At 38.5% G+C, this 20,088-nt stretch overlaps 1 protein-coding gene across 7 annotated transcripts in view; it reads left to right on the top strand.

Annotated features, from left to right (window-relative positions):
• Positions 1–335: 335 nt before the first annotated feature.
• Positions 336–20,088, top strand: part of LOC134650136 (PDZ and LIM domain protein 3) — a 39,605-nt gene continuing 19,852 nt past the window's right edge. For 3 of the 7 annotated variants that reach the window (XM_063504981.1, XM_063504978.1, XM_063504977.1), the window contains exons 1-5: positions 336–512; positions 8,082–8,230; positions 9,378–9,476; positions 11,542–11,622; positions 12,817–13,015. In XM_063504981.1, the coding sequence (XP_063361051.1) occupies positions 399–512; positions 8,082–8,230; positions 9,378–9,476; positions 11,542–11,622; positions 12,817–13,015 (642 nt within the window). In that variant the 5' untranslated portion in view covers positions 336–398. The remainder of the gene's footprint in view (positions 513–8,081; positions 8,231–9,377; positions 9,477–11,541; positions 11,623–12,816; positions 13,016–20,088) is intronic. The other 4 variants (XM_063504979.1, XM_063504980.1, XM_063504982.1 and 1 more) reach the window with 4 other exon arrangements.

Here is a 20,088-nt window from a genome sequence, read left to right as displayed (position 1 = left end):
TTTAATGTCAATGAATAAACCTTAGCGGCCAGTAACGAAAGAAATTTTAGAAGAGGTCGTAAGATATCAATACCGAGAATATTTTGAACGCCCCTCGTACTACTATAATATTAGTCTACCAAATCATGTAAAGTGTACAACTTGCACAACTAAAATAATTTGTATTGAAAATAATTCTTTCTACACCTAAATCATCAATATTCTAACGGTGAATATTCGTTACAAACACATCCTCTCACTTTCGAAATCGAAACTGAAATTGGCAATCAATATTGCCCTAGGTTCCCGTAAATCGAACTAGGTCGATCGAGGCAGGGTTGCAGCGGGCGGGGCGCGCTAAATTTGCCACAACACCGCGCTTAGCCGACGAGAGCGCACCGCGTGCAATCGTGCAAGCCATGGGGCGGCTGCATACGTTCGTGGTGACCTTACGGAGGGAGCATAGAGACACCAATTGGGGGCTCCGGCTGGTCGGCGGCGCGGACCTGGCGACGCCGCTCATTGTCACAAGGGTAAGCCGGTATAAACAAAGCTGGAAATGTTTACGCGTGGGCTGGAGTGTTTTGATACCGGCCCATGTGTCACCTGTGTGTTTTTGAAGAAGTTTTTTTAATAGTTGATCAACTATTTTTATATTTCGTGGTGAACCTTGACGCTTTATTTGACCGCCAAAAATTCTAGCCGTTTATAAGTCTCGTATAATGGTGGTAATATCTGAGAATTTTCATGATCATGTTCAAGACATGGAGGTGATATTTACGGGCCGGTGATTTAAATCAATGTTATTATTCTTCATATACCAATTAGTCTGTGTTTTTATGCATTGCCTAATAAAAATAGTTTTGCTGTTAGAAATAGTGGCCTTTCTTATATTTTTTCGCTTTGTATGCTCGCAGAGTAGGTAAACGGGATTGTTTTTGACGCGTTTCTGTTTTGGTGATAGGTACCTATTCTTTGTTACATCGAATCTTCAAAACAACTGGATGATGTTTAATGACTGAGGTGTCTATTGATTTCGTAAAACCGAAAATGATACCTATGGAAAAAAAGGTTGTCGAGAGCTCTATTGCATCAGCATGTTATGCCTTACGGTGTCTTAGGGAAGTCATGGGAATAGATCAGCTCAAGACAGTCTATTACGCTTTGATAGAATCTAAGCTAAGATATAGCATTAAACTCTGGGGAAACAGCTACCAGTATAATATTAACAGGGCTCTTATAATACAAAAGAGAGCAGTTCGTACAATGGTTCGCATACCTCCATGGGTTTCATGTAGGCATTTTTTCAAAGACTTAGGAATTCTCACGGTACCCAGTTTGTATGTCTTGGTGCTGCTCACAAAGCTTCTTAAGAACGAGTCTTATGAAGAGCAATATGAACGCTTACTGACGCGCACCAAAAATATGAAAGTTAAGTTTTGTCCTAGACTCGAGGTTGCGGCGCATTCCGCTAGTCATCAAGCCATAACCCTTTATAACAGATTGCCTACTGAACTGAAAATCATTACAGATCACTCGCTGTTTCATAGGGAATTGAAAAGATTTTTATTGAGAGGTTGCTTTTACACCGTAGATGAAATGTTTGATAATCTTTAAGATTTAGGAAAATTATAGCCTACCTAATATTAGATATTACCTACATATTATTAAGTTTTTAATAATTTTAGTTTTAAGGCATGTATGTATTTCAAACACAATACCTGTATTGTTTTATTGAATAAATATATGACTATGACTATCACCGAGCCTCATAAAACAATTTGTAATCATACGCTTCGTTAATTCCATCCGTTCACTATTCCATCTGAAAGTTAAATATCCAGGCATATTTTTTAAATTGACGCTTTTTCAGTATACAATATTAAACGTTTCAAACGAGTTGTCCGACTAGACCATCAACAAATCCAGAGCGATGTCTCTTTATAACCGATTTATTCTTAGATGGGCGACGCGTTCGACAGCCGTCTTAAACATTGTGAGGCTTGACCCCATTTTGATGGTCTACATCTGAATCTCACGGAAGTTGGCTTTTAAAGTCGCTCATGAAAACAACCCTAGAGGTACTGAGGTACTTCGTCATCATCAATATTTAAGAGCTATGCTCTTGTCGGTGGACTAATCGCCACTCTTCTCTTTGCTGGGCCGGCCTTTTAACTCCCTCGTACGACACGACAGAAACTGAGGTACTTACTGAATTAAAGGTAATTAATCTGCTTCTACCCATAAATCTATAGCACTACAACCAGCTTTTACAGTTAAAAGAATAGTTATACATGGTTTTCCGGAGGCAGTATGAGACTAAACCAAGTTTACGTAATTAATTCAATTTCTCCTTCACAGCCACAATAATAATTTCACACCAACATAGTTTGGTTGTATTTTTACGAGCTATTAACAAAAGAGGGTCACGTGGTTTCATTGTTGTTGCCAGACATGTGTGACAACTGACATGTTTAATGTTATCTTTTGTTGATGTCGTTGCCTTGATGTGAGGATATGCTGAACTAGATGTACCAGCACGACCATATCACACCACGGTACAGCAATGATCCTTGCTGATTTTAGTTCTTCAGTCTTAGTTGTCCTAGCTTATCATTATCGCCGCACTTTTTAACCAACTTCAAAATATCGGGATGGGATAGGTGGCTCTTAATTCGTTGCAATCGTTTTTTACTTTTCTTGATTTTAAGAAGACGTACGGGCCGTATTATTTTTTGTTTGTTTGAAAGTGTATGAACTTCAATGCATGCTTCAAATCTTGAAACTTAAATTAACTCAACTTTCTGGTGTCTGATTCAGTTGAAATTTCCAAATTTTATCTAGTTACTCCAGTAGAAACTTCCGTAATTCGGATGACAATGCAATAACATGCTAAAATGGTACGTATATAGGTACTGATTTGATGATGCAGTCGAAAGGTAACCAAAGGAACTCCTCTATGAAAAACGCAAACACATCGAGTTTCGGCTCATTACAAAGGTCTCGAGAAGAACCTAAGTACTTGATAAACACGCAAATGAAAAGAGTACAGTCACCAATAAAAGACTATTGACAGTAACTTGTTTATACCTATGATTGTTTCTCTCATTATACCTACTGCTGATATAGACTTATCATTACTTCATCAGCAGTGTCACTTCACTAAATAGTGCTTTTTTGAGAGAAAACGGTAATTTTTCAATCACACACACTCGGGCACATACTGACCAGTAAGTCATCTCTTTCGCTATTTGTACTCCTACTGGTAAAACTTCCCGTACGTATAATGTGCTTTTTCTTTTTATTTTCCTTCCTTTTATTTCTATGACAATTTTGCAATGCAGAGTTCGTATGATCCAACTTTATTACATAGAAAAATACCACATAGTTAAAAAAGTATCGGGAAAACTGGCTAGGTTTACTCATTTACCTAGACTTTGTGAATTAAAAAAAAAATATTTAGGTACTAATTTCAATACCGCTACTATTTAGAAAAAGTATCGGGAAAACTGGCTAGGTTTACTCATTTACCTACACTTTTTGAATTAAAAAAAAATGTATTTAGGTACTAATTTCAATACCGCTACTATTGCATACAATGTGTATGCTAATTCATTGTTAAGCTATGGTGTCATTTGTGGGGCACAGCACGCATGTTGATAGCATATTTAAACTCCAAAAAAAGCAAGAAATAAATAAATTATGAATTATTGATGACGATATTTATTAGAGCACTTCCGGATAACATTACATTAAATCCATTAAAGTTATCTGGCGACCTTCAATGCAATAAATTTTCGATAGCCTTGATCCCTTTCTCGTGCTTGTATATAAATATTCATTGCTTCCTTCCCATCTGGTTAGTGAGTCATTGCAATATCCAGACGGACAGCCGAATGATATTGGAAAGCTGAACAAAAATAAACAGGTTTATTTTTACGGGTAGGTAGGTATGGTTTGTGCACACACACAAGATTTATTGAAACGATCACAAACAAACGATCCTAGGCTATAACCGCGAAATCGAAGTTCAAAAATTTCGGGCATCCTTCTCTGCCATTGTAATTACGCCTTCATTGGATTAAAAGAGAAAAATCCCCGCAATTTGCGAATTTCGGTTTCCGCGGTAGGCCCTCTGGTCTGCTGTGCTTTCTGTGCTCAATTTTACACACGTACCTATGCGGGCCATTTTATAGTTGTGCACACGTCCTTTTTTTCTTTAAAATCCGGTTTTAAAAAGGATCAAAAATCGCGGGAAAATCCGGATTTTCCAGTTCTTCTTCAAATTGTTAGAACCGTTTTCGTATCTCATGTAATGACCTATATAAGATTTGTAGCTGCCATAATTGTATCACACCCACAATTAAAACCTATCTAATGACACGTATTAAATTCTTCAAACTACAACCGAGCGTGCCAAACAAATATGAAACAGAAGATTAGAGGTACCTACATACTTACTACATTAATATACATAAATTATTTATATGCATGCTTTATAATATATACCTAATTCGTTTTTTTTATTTTATTAGAAAGAACTCCACTAAAATGACGATTTTTATTGGGCACTTTATGCGGTCAAATCTGATGCGACGATTTAACTTCCACGGTTATTACCTATTCAAAGAGTAGGTAATACTTAATCGTGTTAGGTTAGGTGTCACTTCATAATTTCGCAATACTTAATACACTACTGAGAAGGGGTAGAATTGAAAATCGTTTAGTAGTTTACGATAATACCACTAGTGACAAATTAGCTCGTAGCGCACGACTTCGCACTTTAAGTGGGAAGTTGTGAGCTGGGAATAAGTTGGAATTGGCTACTAAAGTTTTTGCTTCCTCCGAAAGCGGTGCCGTCATATAAGTAGCGGCCGTCTCCATACAAATACCACGACATCCATATTCCATATTTAGCCGTATTATTTAGTATGGAGACGGCCGCTATATGACGGCACCGCTTTCGGAGGAAACCAAAGCTTAAGCGACGGAGCACAATTAAACATGCTACCAGTCCTAAAAATATTAGATTTCTACACGCAATAAATTACGGAGGACTTTAACCCCCCTGTTTTTAACCCCACCGCACCTTAATCGTTCACGGGATTTTTTCCGAAGTACCTACATAGTATAAAACAAAGTCACTTCCCGCTGTCTGTCTGTCTGTATGTATGCTTAGATCTTTAAAACTACGCAACGGATTTTGATGCGGTTTTTTTAATAGATAGAGTGATTCAAGAGGAAGGTTTTTGTATAATTTGTTAACCCGTGCGAAGCCGGGGCTGGTCGCTAGTACTTACATATGTATCAAAATCGGTATCGGAGTTATCATCATCATCATACTGTCCTGGCCGGTTTCGACCACGGCGACTGTTTTGTAGGTACCTACCTACTGATTAATGAGAGCAACGCTCGTGAGCTCTCAGGTGGCTGACATTATTGACCTATTTTAGCAGCAAATGTACGGCCACATTGACTTCAGGTCAGCACCCCTCCGACAAAATTGTAGTTTATGACCGCAGTTAGGCCTCTAGCTCCTCACACTTCGATGAGAATGAGTAATAATATGTACTTACCTAATAAGTACCTAATGACCATGTAAACTCGGCATCTTCGAACAGAGTAGTACTCTACACACTATCTCCCGCAGAAAAAGCTGTTGACCATTTGTGTAATCAATTATAAGCATTGTTTAGAAATTACCTAACTTGAAAACTAGACTAAGAAGTAGTCGGGATATTAGAAAAGAAACCCTTTTAAAAAACTTTCTTGTGTTTATGAGAAGCAGCCAGAAATCGTGCGTCAAGCTTACCTCTCAGCACGTACCTAGACTAGGTCATGCTAGAGTTTACTTCATTTGACGTAAACGCAATGCGTCATGAGCGCAAGCGACATTCGTATCCGCCAGCTGGGGTATGTTAGATCATCAAAGGCCCTCTGCCGTGCACCGTATGTGCATTTGAAAACAGATCAATTGTGTATCTTATTCAGAGACAACAAGGTACAAAATCGAACCAGTAATAAGTATGATAAGCGTGAAGCCTTCACAGCTACGCAAGTCACAACGAATTAGCTGAGAATCGCCGTCGAACCGGCGTTGACGGACACGAGTATTTTTATCACGTCCTCGCCATTGACTTGAGGAAGTGTGATGGATTTGCGCAGCTCGGTGTTCGGCCTACTTCTGATAAACAGAGGCTAGCAGAAGCTTTGGGATAATCACTTCAGAAACCAGTAACTGAGATCTCTTATAGTTACGGAACTTTTGATAACTTTTATACTGGTTTTCTATCTTGGTTTGGCGATGGGAATTAGCGGTGATCCGGCGGTTGTTTTCAATAAAAATGTCGCCGGTTGGAGCGACGCCGGTACGGTTTTAGCCTGGCCGCGGTCCAAAGACGGTGCATACGTCGCTCTCATGTCGTCTAGCTCCAAGGTCGTCACATGCACTTCTAGCCCTTCGAGGCCCTAGCAATATGATAGCTGGTGTTGCCTTCATACGAGTCTCGTAAATGCTATAGGTAACCACCGCTTTTATGCATACATTCAACCAAATTTAAACTGAGCACTCATGAAAGCAGTGAAATATCTCGTACAGAAACGTTGTCGGTTGTCGGAGGTCTGCAACACAAAGAAGACCCGTTTAACACAAATGTTAACACATTTTTTGATAGAGCATATTTAACTTCGGTTTCGATTCGAGAAGCGTTTCAGATCTCTATTAAAAGCACAATAAAAAAGATGGATTCTCATTCTAGTTGATGGTATAGCTTGCGCCAGCTACAATTTTATGATTGTCCACATATCTTGATTTAATTGGTACCCTGGCGGCCCTAGTGGTAGTGGTATTTCGCGTAGGAAACCATTACGAAAGCGCAAAGTTCGCTCGTATCCTATATTCGTCTATTTTTCCACGGTGACAAGGGATTTTACGAGTAAAATGTTATTGCAAGTGTGATTCAATCCGTCCATCCAACACCTGGCTTTCTGTTTATATCTCTGAGGTGAGCGAACGAAACTATAGAATGTCATGGCCCAACTCTCTCAACCTTCATATGTGACATAATAATGTAATGAGCTATTTTCTTGCTTGGTATTTGCTAATTTATTTCGGGCGTCTGTCAGTAAGTCAGTTTGAGCTTTCAACGGGTGGAAAATGGCACAGTTTTAGTTGCTATTATGCTTAGGAAAATTAGGTTGTTTGATTTTTATTTCTTATCAGAAGTAAGATTTTGAAGTTGTTGGATAAGTTACCGTTATATGGTATTTGATGGTGGCCTTTATACAGCAGTATATGCCAGTTAGTAGCAGATGAGCGAAGTCATTACGGTGATGAAACCATTAATTTTAATCGAAATTACGCTGAAACCGTTGAAATATGATCCGTATTTTCTTAATTTATAGAACGTCACGGCAATCGCTTGAGTTGTATTTATTATTTTAGCGTTCATTAGACACTAACGTGATTCCTTATTTATGTCTGGGCTGTCTGGAGTGTTAGAGCTAATTAAGAATGTCAAAAATCTTAATCTCGCTGAGAAGCACGTCTGTATTTATAGAATCTGAAATAGATAATATCTGTGGCGCCCCCTAGATTTCTATTAAACTACGTAAGCCTACCGAATGTACTCAAACCTATAATTAGACATGTCTAAAAAGATCTCCAGACATTAGCGTTAATATAATGTAAATGACTGATGGTATGTTTTTTAAATATATGACAAATATTACTTACCTACCTGACTGATTGAAATAAAAATAACTGATATACCTACGCGTACTTATAATTATTACGTTAAAGTATGTACTTATTTACATGTTAATTACCTATTTACCTACATGACAGCGTCAATTCTGATCGCATCGGTTCTGATTTTACTTACTTTTTTATTTAGCAACAATATTTAACTTAAGGTGACAGTCCATTTCCAACCGCAGCTGCACTACTGTTCATTTTACTATGGAAATTGACAGTAACAGCGACGCGTTCAGTACCAGTAGTGCAGCTGCGGTCAGAAATGGAATGTTACCCTTAGAATTCATATAGTGGTATTTCTACGTTCCGATTTTTTTTAATCGAATAAACCAATATCCTTTTCCAGGTGACCCCAGGGACGCCAGCCGGCAAGGATCTCCTGCGCGGCGACATCATCGCGAAGATCGATGACTACGACGCCCGAGACCTTCGTCACGAGGACGCACAGAACCTGTTCAAGAATGCGCAGAACCACATCAAACTTGTAGTGCAGAGGTGAGCGGGGGGACTCTTTTTTATAGTGGGAGAAAGCGTAGACACAGATACAGATGTTCAAGTTGCGGATGGTTTCCAAAAAGTTGGAATTGTTCTCGGAAATTTCAGGAAAAAGTCACAATTTTGATCGCCATACAACATTATGACAAATTCTTGAATTTTTTCCATGTGGAAATTTCGCAATTTTGGAAACTTGTCAACTTTTCAGTAGATATAGGAATACTAAGACAACGGATCAAATACCGGTATTATATTCATAAGTAGGTAAATACTAATTAACAGATAACTATTTCATTTCATAGGTACCCTCTCAGATCTCAATTGTTTACTAATTTGATAATTCTTGGACTTTGCTTAATAACTTAACGCAGCTATGCATCACGTTGACAGACCAAGAAATGAATTACTGCCTTTAAATTTTTAAGCAACATGTTTTAGCCTCAAATGTGAATCTGAAATAAGTACATAGATGACCGGCATTACCTTCTACATCTAGGTACTTTCGTGGTCAATTTTTCTGCTACAAAATTTTCTCTATTTTATGGTAGCAAACCACTTCTGGGTATATTTTCTTCGTCTTAGTATTCCGTTGTCTATGGTTGAGAGTTAAAGATCTTTAACATTAGGTCTCTAAATATAACTAAAAGATGACGAATGAAGACAACGAGGCTGCTTTATTTTGAGTTTTGAATCATAAAGCTTGATCATCAAAGTTGACGCTGTTGACAGCAATAACTGCAAGCTTTGACCCCGGCTGTTTGCAACGCTTCAAACATCGCATACTTTCCATCGAAACGCGACGAATTGGAAGCCAAGGAATGTGTCTCCTTGATCGCACATTCCGGCGTTATTCAAAATAACTGAGGACAGGTCAAGCTCGACAATCTGCCAGACGGCTGATGGTGAAGGTGACACTGATTTATCTGAAATTGTAAGATGTGTCGCTCTAATATGGAAAAGTGATAGACATTTCCGTTTCGTTCGCTACGGTGCAAACGATTGGCATCTTGGCTAGGCCCTCTGGAGTATCTAAGAGTTTGATTACCGTACTTCAAGTGAATACGTTTAAATTTTTGGTGTCAAAAAAGATAGTGTTCCCATAATTATAAATTAAGAAACAGTGTTTACCAAGAAGATGTGACCGCAGGGGTGGATCCAGTTCGCATCTTTACTCACTGCCGCCGCGGGCTACTGGCGGCTATGTAGGCCGAGTCCCTACGCCCACCTTCTATCACGAGCTCGCTGAGTAAGCCATGCATCCTAGGTGTCGTTTGTACCTTCCGGGAAACCTAGGATAAGCTCTATAAACCAGACGTAATATTAAAAGTATTTGCTGATATTTGCCCCATAATAGAAGTCCTTATTCGAATCTATTATGAACATAGCCGTGGTAAGCATTTTTCAATTTAAATCCGCGCATGATTCTTCTTCAACCTGAACCTGTAAAATTAATTACTTAATTGAAATCTGTTAGATGTTTAAATAAGTGTTACAAACCTAGGGCAGGTTCTGTAAACCAACCGTAATATTGAAAATATTTGCTAATGTCTTCCCCATAGTTGAAGCCTTTATTAGAACCTATCTTGAACATAGCCGTGGTAAGCATTTTTGAATATAAATCCGTAATCGCATGATTCTTCTTTAACCTGGACCTGTAAAATAAACCAGATGGTTTTAAATAAGTGTTACAAAACAAGGACAGGATCTATAAACCAAACGTAATATTGAAAATATTTGCTGATGACTTCCGCATAGTAGATCTCTCTATTCGAATCTATTTCGAACATATAGCCGTGGTAAGCATTTTTACTTCGCAACCGCATGATTCACCTTCAACCTGTAAAAATACTTCGTTAACTTAATTCAAATTTAGCAGATGTTTAAATAAGCGTTACAGCTGGAATAAAACATGATGTCATGTAAATTGCATTCTTGTTATGTGCGAAACAGCTCCAAATGCTCCAATGTAAACAGATGAATCACCTGCGAATATAAATGTCATGCTTCTTTAAAATGTGTCTGCTTGTAAACAGTACAAATTGCGAAGACAATTATGTGACACAAAATTTATTTGCAATTTTTTTTTTTGGGTTGTAATGAATGATGCCAAATAGCGACATATTCAGTTTTCTTAGGGATACTTACAAACAAAACATAAATTGTTAAAATATTAAAATATATAAAAACAAAAAGATGATGATTCAAACTATTCAAAGTAGTAGTACATTTCCTTTAGTTGCTCAATGCTTTAAAATAAACTAACTACTTACTAACATTGCTTAAATATGTTTTCACGTTTCAGCTAGAAGTAGGACATTTTAATGTTTACCTACATGTTACCATGTGGCCCCAACAACGCACGTTTGCATGAAATCACACGCCTGCTCATTGCATTTTTGTTTACTTTTCAGAGATCCATTTGCTGAGAGAACGCTATTCGATTAGTTTTACCTATGTTGTAGAATTGTTTACAAGAGTATTTATTTTTGGACCTAATTGAGATTTATTCCATTATTGCGCTAAAAAATCGTACTAATAAGCCATGTGGTATGATTGTAGACAAATTATGTACCTATGTATATAGGTACTTAGAATAATAGATACTTTTGTATTTGTATTTATTTATTTATTGTCGCTCATTTCAATGTCAACATTATTTATTGTATTTGCGTGATTTGCCCTTTCACTGCGCTATATGTGCAATGTGCATGACCAAAGAGTTATTTGATTGTAGAAGAAAGTCTAAGAAAAAAATAATCGCCCTGAGTATGACTAATGAACTAGATGGCACTGTTCGACACCATGTGTTTTATGGTAAGTAACCGAATTTTCAAACGTCTATTTTTAACCACCAGACCGGAGTTACACATAATATGCTGTACGGTGCCAATCAAATTCGCTGCCGACTTCGAGACATCATTTTTCTTAGACTTAACACCTACACCTTAGTAACTCTTTGACGCTACGTAGGACCCTACCGCTACGGAGAGATTTTGCTACATAAGCGGGAAATCCATACTACGGCCTACGGCGTAGCACTCCATCGCACTGAAAGAGTGAATCTGAAGGGGTACAAAAAACCAATCGCCCAGACCTTTTTATGTCGTTGGTCGATGACGGTCAAAACGTTAACGAGGAGGCCGATTCTGAACGCACAATTTGTTAAGGTTTTGTGATCTTGACAAAAATTAAACGGAAAACTTGCGATTTCGTTGCGATTTGTCGTTGTTTTTGGGTCCCGGCACTCAACTCAGTATCAGTTTGTTTGCCATTTTCTGTCACCATGTTCATGTCACTCACGCCATGTGTAGGGACGTGGACCGTGAACAGCCGCGCAGCGCCTGCTCTCTAGCGCCGCGGTCGCCCGTCTTCACTGCTAACTCGCCATACAGGTACGTTCATTTTTCCATAGCATAGCAACGGCCGCAGACAGTATAACAGTTTGTTTACAATTTGGACACATTTTACTAAGGCTTTCAAAGGCACAGACGTGTGAAGGCATTTTCATCGCTCGCATAGTTAGCGAGCTTTCGCAATGATCGCAAACGCATTAGCGACACGTTTATCAGATCTGTACCCGTACCATGAGTTTCTGACAGTGTCAAAACTGACATATCGCTCACGTCTACGTAATTTACTTTTTATACATCTCGCTCGCACTAATAAGCGAGTATTACGAGCGAGATGCATAGAAAGTAAGTTACGTTCTCGATAGCGTTTATGTCAGTGCGAAACTGGTGGTAGCCACACTTGACGCACCTGAAGCTTCTGTTCTCAGTGACTTTGATTCTGTGTGGTCTAGATTGAAATGCCACTCGTTCCTTTTTAGACTAGCACATTAAAATATTTGGAGAGACGTATGACATATGCTGCACTGTACTTCAATTATCTTCAAGCGTAAGTGTCGTTTTAGATCTATGAGGTAGATTCAGAAGTACATTTATGTTGTCATTATAATGTATACATAATGTATACCACCACATTGTATAATACTTATCCCATCAGTATCGAATGTGACATCTGTGAAAAAAAAATATTTTAATTAACAACCAAATAAAACGATTGTTCACACACAATCATTTGTTGGCACACAATTAGATCTCTCAAATTTCAATGTCAGATTCCATTAAAACCAATGCCCTTGTGTGATGTCATTGTCATTATAATTATAAGATCAACACATCGAAAACAACGGTCAAGATCATTTCTAAATTCAAAAACAGAAAATACAAAATTCAATTTCGTTTAGTCAGGATTTGCGAGGTTTAAGCTCTCGGAAAACTATTATTAGGAACCTAAAGAATTAAATAGGATCTTCGATGGTGATCGATCTATCCTAACCCGCGACAGCGAATGCAGAATAAAAGCTAAATTTATCCTGCACGATTTTATCTAAGGTGCACTCTGTGGTCCCGGGTCATTTTGGAAACCCCTATTAAAGTACCTAGAGCATACCTATTGCGTTACGTTTTGCTACCCCGCCGCCCCCGCCTGTCAGCGACGTTGTGTTTACCTACCTTATTCTAATCGGTATAGTCGATCTCTTAGACATGCTTAACTGGGAACTAAAACGTATCTTTTCACAGAACTCCAAGCCCGATGCCACCGACGGCGTTCCGACCAGAGTCTCTTCCCCGCACCCCTGTACCTCAGCAGGGCTACGGAGCCCAAGGCCACCAGCAGACCTACCCGCCGCAGTTCGAGGGCGAGTACCGCACGATGATGCTGTCGCCTGCGTACTCGTCACGGACAGACGATACGCTGGACGAATCGTTGAACAACCAGGTTAGTAACTTAGTAACTAGTGTAACAGAACTTTAACCCTTTGGCCGTCAAATATGTCAACTAACGCGCGCGACTACAGCCCAGAATCAACTGTGCATGCCGACAAAATTCATGATGTGCATGACGTTCAAAGGGCTAACCCTAAAGCTCCAAGGAAATCTTGAATGCACAGTTTAAACATGAAAACCATGTTGAGTGAAAACTTGTTCGGGTCACAAACGTTCTGGAAATGCGTGTTTTCTGTGAACAATACAATAGTGAACGTTTTAGTTACAATTTTGTAAGGCTTTCATCATACACACCTTTTTAATCAATAGAAGGGGTCAATGTGTCTGGAAGGGTCCAGCGAGGAAATGTTATTCTGGCATACGCATTACTCGTTCATGTGCCGTAACTCTCTTGTAGTTTTCCTCCATCGATCGTCTCGGAGATTCAGCTCCGTTAATATTTCGTCTATTTCGCAATCAATATCAACTATGCCAGAACACGTAAATCCACTGATTCGTCCACACTGTAAACTGACGTTTCGTAAACCTTATGGCAAAGTCATAAGGTTCACCAATTAGTAAGTTATGTCAAGAGTTGTTGTTAAATAGTATACCTACTGTGCCCAGTCGCATGTACATGTACAATATTCGTCATATTTAATTTGAGGCCCTGCCAAAGCAGCGGCCGTGTCGTTACTGTTGCACTGTCTGAAGCTATTAAAATAATATTATGTTATATGACCGGGAGACGAATTCTACTTGTCTTAGGCCGCGTTCCCACTATTTCATAGTCTGAAAGTAACAGAAAGGTAAGTACAGTATTTTACTGTACGGTATACTTACCGAATTTAGATAATCAACTGCATACGGTCCCGTCACGAACGGGGACGGTATATGACGTTTTCGATTTAGAGCTCACTTTGTGCAATCAATTTGTTCAAGAAATGTTTAATAACTGCATTAAATTATACGTAAATTTGTTCACGAAGAAGCCGTGTACCGGCTCTTCACGGCATAATATTATTTATTTGCTGTAATTCTCTACAAATCGACACTATAAGTATCCAAAAATCAAAATATGGAGTTCCGTTTGAGCAACACGCATTACAGTTTTGCCTTTAACAGTAATTGAGTTGTTGTGTGATTTTGAAAGCTAGATAACTAAACTAGCAAATTATTATCTACTTATATTTTTACTCACAAATACAACACAGAAATTCAATCCCAAATGTAAACTTTCGTACAATTTCCATACATTGACGACATCACTCAAAATTCTTCTTCGAGTCAGATGGCCGCTGGCCTTGGATCGAAGCAGACGTGTACGTCGTCGTAGCTCGTTTTTGACATTATTTAGACATTTCATCATATACGCATACGAAAATGTATACCAGTAGATAAATTGTATTTCAAAAACTAGGGTAAAGAAATTTATTTAAAATTTGATTTGTTGTTATTTACAGGTCGTAACGATCGAAAACAGCAGTAAACTATCCTAAAACAATACGATTACAATTGAATTTAAGTAACTTGTTCCTTCAAAACCCGCTTAAAATGAAAAAAGTTTAAAGACTCGTTTTACTGATTGGGATTGATTTTCATTATGCTGGTATCAATTTTGCGTCATTAAAAAAAAGTATATGACTTCTGTACGTCAATGACATTTGATGTCAATTGTAATCTTGTATTTACGTTAGAGAATATTATATATTCATTTAAATATTACTTACCTATTAATACGAAGCGTAATTCGTTTAATACCTGAAAGTCTTAGTGTCTACACCTACTTTGTTGCCGTTCGTTCCGTCTATATGTGTGCGATTACGTGCTGTTCTCAATAATCAAGAAACAAGCCATAATCTTCAAGAATAAAATAACAGCAAGACCAGCATTTAGTACTAACTAGTTTTTGCGGATTTGGAGACAAGAGATGAAGCTTACAGGCTAATACCGCTGCGGTCTGGTTATTGTTATGTGTATATATCGAGTATTATATAAATTTACTATAAAATAACAATGTTTTATTTCAATGACATTATGTGCGTAGGTATGTATGTTTCGGTGATTATAAGAATTTTGTCCACACAATAATTGTGCAAAGCAGAGACTGCATCATGCTTTCTTTACGGTATAAGCGGTATGGTACCGTTATTTATTAATTTTATTATTTTTCAATACCGGTTCGTTTTGAAGGTAAAACTATACCGGTTGAAATACAAAGTACGGTACCGGTATAAAATTACAGCAGGGACAACCATTTTTATAGGTGTACAGTCAGCTGCAGAGAAAAGGTACGACCAGATAGATAATTGTATGCAGGGGTGGTACCTTTTCTCTGCAGCTAGCTGTACCTAAACCATGATTGACCGAGCGTTGGCGAAGGTCTCCGTTTCAACTTGGGCAAAAATGCTTTCGTATGTCCGAATTCTTCTCCTTTGCATATCACATTTCTCAACTGATTCTCGTGAAAATTCGGTAGTCCGATATAATTATTCGGTTTCTTTTTTTTTTGAACAATTTAAAATAGGCAGAAATTGTCATAAAGGACTTAAGCGCCAGTAGGGTCTGTGACACTTAAGACCACTGCGATTATTAGGTACTTACTGGCCCCTATTTCACCACGACCACGGTGACAGGTGCGACAGTTGTCGACATCACTGTTGCTGACGTCACAGGCCTCCATAGGCTACGGTAACCGCTTACCATCGGACGGGCGATGTGCTTGTTTGCCACCAACATTTTAATAAATAAATAAACTCCATTATATTGCCACTAAAAAATTGTTATTTTGTGAAGCTAATGACAATTGTCACAAGAAACACGGCAACTGTATCGAAATTGCGACACAGAACTCATTTCCTGTCAAGACTTACCGAAAATTCTTTGAAAAATCTTGTGACAATTGTCACAAGATTTTTTCGCGAGAGAAATGTCTGTTTTATCCGATATAATAAAGTTTTTTTTTTAATAATAGGTACAATGACGGTGGCAAACACGAATACGGCCCGCCCGATGGTAAGCGGTAACTGTATTATTAAATTGTACAACGGGACTTAATCGCGTATCTAAGTTTTAAGATTTACCTCCGACGTTTCGAGGACGGCGTTGTCCCCGTGGTCTCGGAGAAGACTGGCTTAAGTTGACATCAGCATCTAACCGCGCGAGTTTTTCGAACTACCCGCACTTGGTCTTGTTTATCCGCTTGAACGTTTTGCGGTTCCGTTGTACAATTTAATAATGTGTAAAAATCGTGAAAGTTTAAATCAGTGTTAGCGGTAACTGTCAATAACAGTGATGTTTTTGTCGTACCTGTCACCGTGGTGAAATAGGGGCCAGATTACGCCGCGCCGCGTGGAACGTGAGGTGCATTGGGGTAAATGCATACCATTCACTCAAGGAAAATAATCTCCCTTATAAGATCATTCGTGTGTCTGCCATTTTGTTAAAGCCAATTTTCACCGTAACTACTGGACTAGTTCAATTGAAATTTAGTACACATATGTCAAGTAAGGAAGTAGTAAGTCGGTGATCCGAAGATGAGTAACGTAAATAAATGAACTTTTAACTTTGCGGCGATTTTTGGTATCATGTGACATATCAGATATAATTATAAGTAGGTGAGCAAAAATGTACCATAACCTAACTCAGAATTGTATTACATAAATACATATACAAAAAATAGTTCAACGCCAAAAGATTAATGGAAGACCTATGTCCTATAATAGGTGAGTTGGTCTTAAACAAAAAATATGCAATAAAAATGTGTAACTGTGGAACCCATAGTGAATCCTACTCGTACATGATCGGTTTTTATATTATGTACCTATAAGATATTTTCTACTTTATACTTTATAAGTGTACCTACATAATATTTACTTATAAGCAGTTGTCACGTAAAATATTTGTAGATTTTTTTGGAAGTATGTGTCACATCATCATCATCTTCCTCGCGTTGTCCCGGCATTTTGACACGGCTCATGGGAGCCTGGGATCCGCTTGGCAATTAATCCCATAAATTGGCATGGGCACTAATTTTTATGAAAGCGACTGCCATCTGACCTTCCAACCCATAGGGGGTAAACTAGGCTCTTATTGGGATTAGTCCGGTTTTCTCACGATGTTTTCCTTCACCGAAAAGCGACTGGTAAATATCAAATGATATTTCGTACATAAGTTCCGAAAAACTCATTGGTACGAGCCGGAATTGCAATTCGCACGCTCTTACCGCTAGGCCTCCAGCGATTTTTTTGAAGTATGTATAACACAAAAAAAATATTTAGAAATGTAACATTTAAGGTAGGTAATTAAAATACGGTATAAACATTATTGGAGAAGACTTGGAGGAAGTGTCATAGGGATCTACATTAGATGCGTGGAAAACAAGTTCTTTTGTCTAATTATAATCCATCGGCAATCACGCGAGCGCATAAAACGAAAATAATTTTTTTTTCACTCCCTAAAACTCCCTTAACCTAATAACAGTAAAACAAAAAATAAAATATAGAGGGTTACCAACCAGCCAAAGAATTATAAGTTATATAGTTAGTTATATGCACTTATCCCAACGCACCTCACGTTCTACTCTGCACGGGGTTCATTGCCGCTCCTACCGCCGTAAGTAACTATCAACACCTACATTATCAAGGCTACGATCGAAGATAATCGCTTCAGCACTGAAATAATACCGGTGGAATACCGGTATAATATTTTTTATTTTAATTGTATTAATTTAATAGTGAAACAAAAGGCGAATATACCACATAAAAGTAAATCGGTAAAGATATTAGGGGTACATTAGCCAACACTGTTTCCATATATTTTCAAATTTTATTTTGTCCGCCTTAATTAAATTTTGCACCCTGCCGGAACTTTATTTATTTAAATTCTCATTTAATTGATTTTGAGCCTTATGAAAAGTCGTATAGAGTAGTAAATAAAATTTTACATCTGACTTAATGACATCTGGTTTTATTCGGTTTAACTTTAGAAAACGCGTATCTCGACAAAGCCATAATGTAGAAAATTGTCAACAACCAAATGAATTATTAGAATTTAAATACGTCACGTGTGACATGAACAGACAAGGAAAGCAAGATTAAATGTATTGTTTCTCTTTCTTCTTTCAATGGAACGCTTTTCCTAAAAGGAGGCCACTAAACTCAAAACGCTATCTTAAAAAAAACTTGATGGGTCAGTGACCTGTCCCAGTAAAGTGAGGTAGTGTGCGTGAAGTGCGCTTGTGTGAGAAATGGGGTAAATTGACAGAATCTGAAAATTTACCCACCTCTACCGTCACCTTAAGAGTGTTATTTTCCAATTCAAATAGTTTGTCGGTGTCATGGTCATTTTTCATATCGTCTTGAGTCTTTACTAGTGGCTCTGTGAGCTGTAGACCTCGCGAGCAGAGCTTAAAACTGAATAAATGTATGGCAAAAATATTTATTAAAATATAGGTATAGTACAAGTAATATAAACAAAAAATTAAAAACTACATAAAGCTACAAACAAAAATTAAACGAATACGCTTAACCCGCGCTTGATAAATAAAAAATACGATTTTTTCATTTTTTCATAATAAAAAAATAAAATAAAAAACAACTACTTATACGAAATTTAAGTATAAAAAAAATACAAAAAGTTATGTAGCAGTATACAATTACTGGGGATAGAACCAGGGACCTCCCTATGCAAACAAAAAGCGAACGTTTGCGAAATACGCCATTATAGTTCTTACTGAAGCTAGATATGAGCGCCGCGCCGGCGCGCCGCCGCCGCCGACAAAATTTTCGCGCCGCCGCCGCCGACAAAATTTTGTCGGCGGCGGCGGCACCGTCAGTCATGTACATTTACCGCGAATTTAACCATTGCAAGCATGGTTAAACGTCTTTAAAAGGTATAAAATGGGGTTAGTTTTGAGATATTAAGCGTTTCCACGTCCAAATGTCCGGCCGTTGGGTTCGCATGGAAGAGCGTCGAAATCGGGTCTCAATTAAACTTGGCCACTGTTCAAATTTCAAGCTTTGCTCTCTCGCAGCTCAATCTTTGGCCTTGCATCGCTTGCATGGAATTAAGCCGCTATCTGAACCTGCAAGTTTTTGGCCCTGTTTGGAGCTCAACTTTCGGCCTGTTTTAAAACGCTTGAGCATTGGTCCTTATCCGATCTTAGCTCCATTGCAGCTCGGCCTTTGGCGTCGCACGAATGCGCCCGCAGGAAAGCTCCAGATCTTTAACACTATGGCTTCAGTCTTTATCGGCCTGCGCCCTCGCTCTGCTCTCTTGCAACTCGGCCTCGCACAGAAGCGCGCCGCAATCGGCGCTCCAGGCGTTCGGCCGTCAGACAAGCTTACACTTGGCGTTCGATTCTTAGCTGTATGCTTACCTGCAGCTCATCCTCTGGCCTCGCATTGGGAGGCGTCGAAATCAAGTCTTCGGTGTTACATGGAGCTCGGCGTTGGGCCTCACTTTTTGACATAAATCGGTTTTGTTGAATCGATATTGGTTAATGACGGATCTCGATTTTCTTTAGACTGTCGACAAGACGTTTCCCTGATACAGTCAATCCGCAATTTTTAACTTAGCACAAAAGATAAGGGCCTCGCTAAGATCTTCCGGAGAGCCTCGCTAAGATTAAGACCGCCTCTGATGCCGCGCGATACCGCTTATCCACAGTTTATACGATATCAATTTTTTTCGTACCATTATTCAATAAATTATCCTTGAAAATAATAAAATGCATTTATTTCATGACTTTCTTACAGCAAAGACATGTTTATTCGGTAAAATTTTGGTTTGAATTATTTTTTCATTAATCGAAGGTGTTTCAAGGCCACGCCGCCGTTTCGCCGCCGCCGCCGTCCAATTTTGACCGGCGCGCCGCCGCCGGCTAAATGCCTATCGGCGCTCATATCTAACTGAAGCTGACAAAATTTAGCTACTCATTCTTAAATAAAAACTAAATATCTAAATACCGCCAAAACCAGCGATACAAATTTTCTGAATTTTTGGCCATTTAATCTATAAACATATCTCAAAAAAAAAAACTCTTATGATACCGATACGACTATTTGTTTAGGCGGGAGCTATCAC

Source organism: Cydia amplana, chromosome 8, assembly GCF_948474715.1.
Source record: "Cydia amplana chromosome 8, ilCydAmpl1.1, whole genome shotgun sequence".
Lineage (NCBI taxonomy): Eukaryota > Metazoa > Arthropoda > Insecta > Lepidoptera > Tortricidae > Cydia > Cydia amplana.
The sequence above is the reverse complement of the archived record's forward strand: the minus strand, read 5'-3'. Positions and strand labels throughout refer to the sequence as shown.